This window comes from Penaeus chinensis, chromosome 25, assembly GCF_019202785.1.
Source record: "Penaeus chinensis breed Huanghai No. 1 chromosome 25, ASM1920278v2, whole genome shotgun sequence".
In the NCBI taxonomy this organism is placed as follows: Eukaryota; Metazoa; Arthropoda; class Malacostraca; order Decapoda; family Penaeidae; genus Penaeus; species Penaeus chinensis.
The window spans coordinates 21,472,061-21,479,137 of NC_061843.1; the positions used below are offsets into that span (position 1 = coordinate 21,472,061).

A 7,077-nucleotide genomic window follows, 5' to 3' on the forward strand; every position below is an offset into this window, starting at 1 on the left:
AATAATCTCTAGAACAACGGCAGCCTCATTGTGCTGCGATCTCTAAGTTATAAAAAGAACTGTGCACCTTGCAGAAGTCAACGGCCAGAACTTCAACGCAATGCCTTCATTATACCGATAAGACCGATGCACTTCAAAGGAGACTCTTGCAACATGGCAGGTGTGCAGCGTGCAGCCCTCCTGGCGAGGGCGATGCAACATGGGGGGGGGGGGGGGTCCGTGCGGGGGGCGAGACGGGCCGGCCCTTTCCTGCGGGCGGGGGGAGAGTGGGGGTGGGGGGCGGATGCTTGCAGGCGTGCTTCCGTGGCGGCGGAGTCGGCCTCCTGCCTTCGAAGGCGGTCTCCCTCTCAGTGAACGCAGATTAAGTAGAAAAAATCGCTCTTTACATCCAACGGCTCACTAACATTTTTTTTTCTTTTCATTATTATTATTATCATCATCATTATCATCCTCATCACCATTATTATTATTATTATTATTATTATTATTATTATTATTATTATTATTATTTCTCTATAGCTATTAATCTTGCTGAGAAGAGGACCGCCTGAGGCGCCAGCCCGCCCTCCGCCGCGTCGGGCCCTCGGCGAGCCAGCGGGGCCGAGGGACCGGACCCGGGCTCCTTCTCCCGCTGCCGAGGCACTGTCGCTCGCGGCGGCGCGCATACCCGAAGGCACTGCTTGTCCCTCGGGGACCAGCTGAAGAGGCACTGCCTGCAGCGCAAGAAGGGGCAAGCGGGCACCTCCTTTACCTCCGCGGGCCTTCCCGCTTCCCTCCCCGGCAGACCTGCGGCCGCGTCGCCTCGCTCCCTGCACGGGCCGGGCCTCCGGACGCCTAGCGGAAGGGGTTGTTGGGGTTGGGCGAGATGTACACTTGCTTTACGGCACCGGGCGCCAGCGAGTCCTGCTGCGCCTCCGGCTGCGGCGACTGCTGGTATGCGCCGCCCTGGCTGCCGGGAGAGACGAGGTGCTCCGTCGGGACCGCCTGCGAGGCCGAGGGCGAGAGGGCGTCGGAGGCGGCGGGCGCCGGAGGGCGGATCTGGCTGGGCAGCACGTGCACCTCGATGTCCGCGTCCTCGCCCGTGCCCACCGTGCTCTTCTTGATGCCGTAGTAGAAGTAGATGATGAAGCCTGGGGGAGAGAGGGCGGTGAGGCGGGGCAAGGGAGCTCTGCTGCGGAGGCTTCGGGGCATCCAGGCGATGCCCTTGGCACGCGAAGGGACAAGGGAAAGGATTGAAATCTAGAGAGCGAGGGCTGTCGCTCTCCCTCCTACGCAACACAGGGAAATCATGACTTTTTACAAGGGCAGACACTTGCAAGCAGCATTCACGCTTTATAAAGCTTTGCATCACAGGCACTCCCTGTTTGCATGGTATACTCTTCCTCCCTGACCTCTCTCTCTCTCTCTCTCTCTCTCTCTCTCTCTCTCTCTCTCTCTCTCTCTCTCTCTCTCTCTCTCTCTCTCTCTCTCTCTCTCTCTCTCTCTCTCTCTCTCTCTCTCTCTCTCTCTCTCTCTCTCTCTCTCTCTCTCTCTCTCTCTATCTCTGTCTCTCTCTCTCTCTCTCTCTGTCTCTCTCTCTCTGTCGCTCTCTCTCTCTCTCTGTCTCTCTCTCTCTCTCTCTCTCTCTCTGTCTCTCTCTCTCTCTCTCTCTCTCTCTCTCTCTCTCTCTCTCTCTCTCTCTCTCTCTCTCTCTCTCTCTCTCTCTGTCTCTCTCTCTCTCTCTCTCTCTCTCTCTCTCTCTCTCTCTCTCTCTCTGTCTCTCTCTCTCTCTCTCTGTCTCTCTCTCTCTCTCTCTGTCCCTCTCTCTCTGTCTCTCTCTCTCTGTGTCTCTCTCTCTCTCTCTCTCTCTCTGTGTCTCTCTCTCTCTCTCTCTCTCTCTCTCTCTCTCTCTCTCTCTCTCTCTCTCTCTCTCTCTCTCTCTCTCTCTCTCTCTCCCCCCCCCTTTCTCTCTCTTTCTCTCTCTCCCTCTCTCATCTCCCTTCCCTTTCCTTCATTCCCTTACCTCCTCACATTTTCTCCCACCCTTCTTCCCTTTCCTTCCCTCCTTCCTTTACCCTCTCCCTTTCCCTTCCCTCCCTTTCCCTCCCCACTCCTTCCCTTTCCCTCCTTCCCTCCCCACTCCCTCCCTTTCCCTCCTTCCCCTCCCCACTCCCTCCCTTTCCCTCCTTCCCCTCCCTTTCCCTCCTTCCCCTCCCCACTCCCTCCCTTCCCCTCCGTCCGTCCCTGCCTCACTCACCAATGGTCATCCAGAGAACGAACCGGATCAGAGTCAGGATGGACAGCTTGAAGATGAGATAGATGTTGATGGTGATAGCGACGGCCGGCACCCAGGGCAGGCCCGGCGCCAGGAAGGGCAGCGAGCGCCTGTGGGAGGGGAGGGGGTTAGCTGGATGGTCTGGGGGAAGAGGAAGGAGTTAGGGTGATGGCCGGCTAGAGGAGGAGAAGGAGGAGGAGGAGGAGGAGGAGGAGGAGGAGGAGCAGGAGAAGGAGGAGGAGGAAGGGGTTCATTGGTTGGCTTGTTACAGAGAGGGAGAAGGAAAGGAAGTGGTTAGCTAGATGGTCCTCAAACCTCCTGATAGAGAAGGGGAGGGGAAGGGGGAAGGGGAAAGGGAGGGGGAGATGAGGGGAGAAAGAAAGGGGAGGGGAAGAGAAAGGGGGAGAGGAGGGGGAGAAGAAAGAGGAGAGGAAGAGGAGGGGGAAGAGAAAGGGGGAGAGGAGGGGGAGAAGAAAGAGGAGAGGAAGAGGAGGGGGAAGAGAAAGGGGGAGAGGAGGGGGAGAAGAAAGAGGAGAGGAAGAGGAGGGGGAAGAGAAAGGGGGAGAGGAGGGGGAGAAGAAAGAGGAGAGGAAGAGGAGGGGGAAGAGAAAGGGGGAGAGGAGGGGGAGAAGAAAGAGGAGAGGAAGAGGAGGGGGAAGAGAAAGGGGGAGAGGAGGGGGAGAAGAAAGAGGAGAGGAAGAGGAGGGGGAAGAGAAAGGGGGAGAGGAGGGGGAGAAGAAAGAGGAGAGGAAGAGGAGGGGGAAGAGAAAGGGGGAGAGGAGGGGGAGAAGAAAGAGGAGAGGAAGAGGAGGGGGAAGAGAAAGGGGGAGAGGAGGGGGAGAAGAAAGAGGAGAGGAAGAGGAGGGGGAAGAGAAAGGGGGAGAGGAGGGGGAGAAGAAAGAGGAGAGGAAGAGGAGGGGGAAGAGAAAGGGGGAGAGGAGGGGGAGAAGAAAGAGGAGAGGAAGAGGAGGGGGAAGAGAAAGGGGGAGAGGAGGGGGAGAAGAAAGAGGAGAGGAAGAGGAGGGGGAAGAGAAAGGGGGAGAGGAGGGGGAGAAGAAAGAGGAGAGGAAGAGGAGGGGGAAGAGAAAGGGGGAGAGGAGGGGGAGAAGAAAGAGGAGAGGAAGAGGAGGGGGAAGAGAAAGGGGGAGAGGAGGGGGAGAAGAAAGAGGAGAGGAAGAGGAGGGGGAAGAGAAAGGGGGAGAGGAGGGGGAGAAGAAAGAGGAGAGGAAGAGGAGGGGGAAGAGAAAGGGGGAGAGGAGGGGGAGAAGAAAGAGGAGAGGAAGAGGAGGGGGAAGAGAAAGGGGGAGAGGAGGGGGAGAAGAAAGAGGAGAGGAAGAGGAGGGGGAAGAGAAAGGGGGAGAGGAGGGGGAGAAGAAAGAGGAGAGGAAGAGGAGGGGGAAGAGAAAGGGGGAGAGGAGGGGGAGAAGAAAGAGGAGAGGAAGAGGAGGGGGAAGAGAAAGGGGGAGAGGAGGGGGAGAAGAAAGAGGAGAGGAAGAGGAGGGGGAAGAGAAAGGGGGAGAGGAGGGGGAGAAGAAAGAGGAGAGGAAGAGGAGGGGGAAGAGAAAGGGGGAGAGGAGGGGGAGAAGAAAGAGGAGAGGAAGAGGAGGGGGAAGAGAAAGGGGGAGAGGAGGGGGAGAAGAAAGAGGAGAGGAAGAGGAGGGGGAAGAGAAAGGGGGAGAGGAGGGGGAGAAGAAAGAGGAGAGGAAGAGGAGGGGGAAGAGAAAGGGGGAGAGGAGGGGGAGAAGAAAGAGGAGAGGAAGAGGAGGGGGAAGAGAAAGGGGGAGAGGAGGGGGAGAAGAAAGAGGAGAGGAAGAGGAGGGGGAAGAGAAAGGGGGAGAGGAGGGGGAGAAGAAAGAGGAGAGGAAGAGGAGGGGGAAGAGAAAGGGGGAGAGGAGGGGGAGAAGAAAGAGGAGAGGAAGAGGAGGGGGAAGAGAAAGGGGGAGAGGAGGGGGAGAAGAAAGAGGAGAGGAAGAGGAGGGGGAAGAGAAAGGGGGAGAGGAGGGGGAGAAGAAAGAGGAGAGGAAGAGGAGGGGGAAGAGAAAGGGGGAGAGGAGGGGGAGAAGAAAGAGGAGAGGAAGAGGAGGGGGAAGAGAAAGGGGAGGGGGAAGAGGTAGGGGAGGGGCAGGGGAAGGGAAGGGGAGCTCAGGGGCAAGGGCTAGGGTAGGTCTGGTCTGGCAATTGATCAAGGGAAAAGCATAGAAAATAGTTTTGGTTTGCTTATCTATTTAGCTCATACTAGATATAAACGATTTGTTATTACGCTTTGTATGGCTGTTCGTATTATTATAATTTATACTGCAAATATGTTTTATTGTATATATCTATACCTGTATATGTATCAATTCATACATGCATACATACAAACACAATTAAACACAGAGTGTCAGTTTAAGCATTCATCCATGTATAAATATCCCTGGCCTTCCAGGTGGCACCGAGGCCCCGCGTGAGCCCCTGCTTCGGCGCCCACCTGTTTTGTGGCTTCCGGGAGATGCGCAGCAGGATGTAGAGGATGCTGAGGAAGAAGATGATGCAGAAGAAGGACGTGACGGGAGAGTGGCCCTCGAGCTGGCTCAGGTCGCGCACAAGGATCGAGTCAAGGATGAGGACGTTCAGGTACAGGAGTCCTGCGGGGGGAGGGCGCGGTCAGCACACTCATGGAGAGCGAAAAGGCCAATAAACAAAAACAAGAGCATACATGACGAAAAAAAGAAAAAGGAAATAAAGTAAATAAAGACAGTAAAACAAAATATCCTAATTTCATGGACTTATTCTTATCAAAGAAGGTACATAAGAATCATAAAGTATTCGACAGATGTTTATTTATTCAATTCCTGACTTTCTTTTGAACTATCCTTCTAGATAACAGATTATCCTCAAGGCTATAACTATTGCATTCAAATTATCTTGCAGGCTACTTGAACATTTCTAATGGATTGAGATTATCCTCTATACTGCATTCCCTGCATTCTCAAATTCGTCAGACTAACACTATTCTCAAGAACACCCTGTCAGCTTAGTCTCTAGCCTGACTACATTCTCAAGCTCGTTACACTACACTTACACTACTATGACGTTAAGCTTATCCTTACAGCCTACCCTAATCTCAGGAGAGAAAACACTGGCAACTCATTCCAGTTTCTCCAGCATAAAAATGTAATGAAGTGGGCTTAAACATGTTTTGTATTTGCAAAGGCTATGAGAAACATTATTATCTTTCACTGAAATTTGCTGCCCTCAGCTCCACTCTTTTCGCAAAAGACACTGAGCGAATCGGAGTGCTCCAGAGTCCGGAGTGAGTTGCCATGTTTTGCTTATTTCCCGAGATTTGGCGGACTAGTCTGCAGACTACAAAGGAAGAGTTGCTAGGCGTCGCGGAGAGACTCACCGACGAGCTTCATGACCTGGCGGCCCGTCTCCTCCGTGCACGGCCCCTCCTCCACCCACGGGAACAGCGACGGGAACATCACCTGCACCATCTCCACGTACCTGCGGGCGGGCACGAGATTCATTCGGGGTCATGGCTTTCGACGGCGTTTCCTCTGGAGGTAGGTCGCAAATGCTTGGTTTGCTTATGAAATAAATCTAGGTATCTGAACAAGAAGTTCCGTCAAAAACAGAAATGAACGAGAAGTTTCAGGATTTTTCCAAGGAATCTTGAAATATCTTGCCGTCAAAGAAACGCCTCATGACGAATTTAGATACAAGTTGCTGGATCCGGAGTTTGGATCAAATGTGTGTATGTATGCTTAAAAACTTACTAACTGAGTTTGACTGGGTTGTGTCAAAGGGGATATCAGCTTGAAATGTGTTGGCCGAGTTGTGCCAAAGGGTGATACTAGCCTAAAATGGGTTGGGATTTTAACGTTAATGGATCTATTACAAAAAAAATATTTTTTTTACCATTGCAAATTTAATGTTAATGTTAAATTAGTTAGCTCAAATGATATTGTATTGTAGGATAATAACTCTTTAAAGAGCGTTTCCATAAGGCCAGAGCAAAGGCGTGGTCAGGACCGTAGAGCGCTGGAGGACAGGAAGTATTAGTCCAGAGTTAACAGGGGTTCGTCAAGCCTTGGGGAAATGTAGCGCAGGTCGATTTCCTAGGGGCTTACTAGTGTTTATTTTAAAATATAAAGCAATATTCTATTACGAACAAGTAAATGAAACTCGTACAAATTGTACATTAGAGTTCTTCACCAAGTCCTAAAATAGATAGAAGTTGAGCCGCCGATTCCGAGGGTCGGTTGTCCCGGAGGCTCCATAAAGGGGCAAAGAGGTTACAGGACGAAAGGTTGTAGAGGTTGTAGGGCGAGAGACGCTGTGCTCCGGCAAAACGTCCTGGTCACGTGCCTTTGCAGCGTGACCTCTGAAATCCAATTACTTTATTTCTCTTGAATTCTATTTTTTACACGTGTTATCTCTATTGTTATTATTACAATCATTATTAATATTATCCCTTTTACCATCATCATTATCATAATCATCACCACACCGAAATGGGTGTCCGAAGCGTCTCTGAATACGAGCGAAGGTGCCGGATCTTCCCCTTCCTGTGGCATCTCGCTCGGCCCGGGACACCAGCTGCGACCTTCTCGGACTACCCGTTGCTCCAGACGGGATCATCTCCTGAATTCCTTATGCCTGGGATTACCTTCTCATCCCCCCCCCCTCCCTCCTCCTCCCGTCCCCCGAGCCCTTACTGACCTGTCGTACCACTTGGCCTGGCCGGCGGTCGTGGGCACGGCGCCGTAGTACTTGTTCTCGCACTTGTCGCTCACCATGTAGTCGTCCTCGCGGCGGGACGACTCGGGCCGCTGTTC

General features: G+C 53.0%; 1 protein-coding gene across 1 annotated transcript; it reads right to left on the reverse strand.

Moving 5' to 3' along the window:
• Nucleotides 1-230: 230 nt before the first annotated feature.
• Nucleotides 231-7,048, reverse strand: LOC125038754 (cationic amino acid transporter 2-like). The gene is made up of 5 exons (XM_047632329.1): nucleotides 6,962-7,048; nucleotides 5,643-5,743; nucleotides 4,725-4,881; nucleotides 2,237-2,364; nucleotides 231-1,130 (listed from the first exon to the last, which is right to left on the reverse strand). The coding sequence occupies exons 1-5, from the start codon at nucleotides 7,036-7,038 to the stop codon at nucleotides 835-837; spliced, it is 759 nt and encodes a 252-aa protein (XP_047488285.1). The 5' UTR covers nucleotides 7,039-7,048; the 3' UTR covers nucleotides 231-834.
• Nucleotides 7,049-7,077: the final 29 nt, after the last annotated feature.

Coding starts and splice junctions, on each gene's coding strand:
- LOC125038754 (XM_047632329.1), bottom strand. CDS start 7,038: ATGGTGAGCGACAAGTGCGAGAACAAGTACTACGGCGCCGTGCCCACG. Junction 5,744..6,961: donor CAGGCCAAGTGGTACGACAG/GTCAGTAAGGGC, acceptor GCCCGCCCGCAG/GTACGTGGAGATGGTGCAGG. Junction 2,365..4,724: donor TCCCGGAAGCCACAAAACAG/GTGGGCGCCGAA, acceptor CCCCTCCCACAG/GCGCTCGCTGCCCTTCCTGG.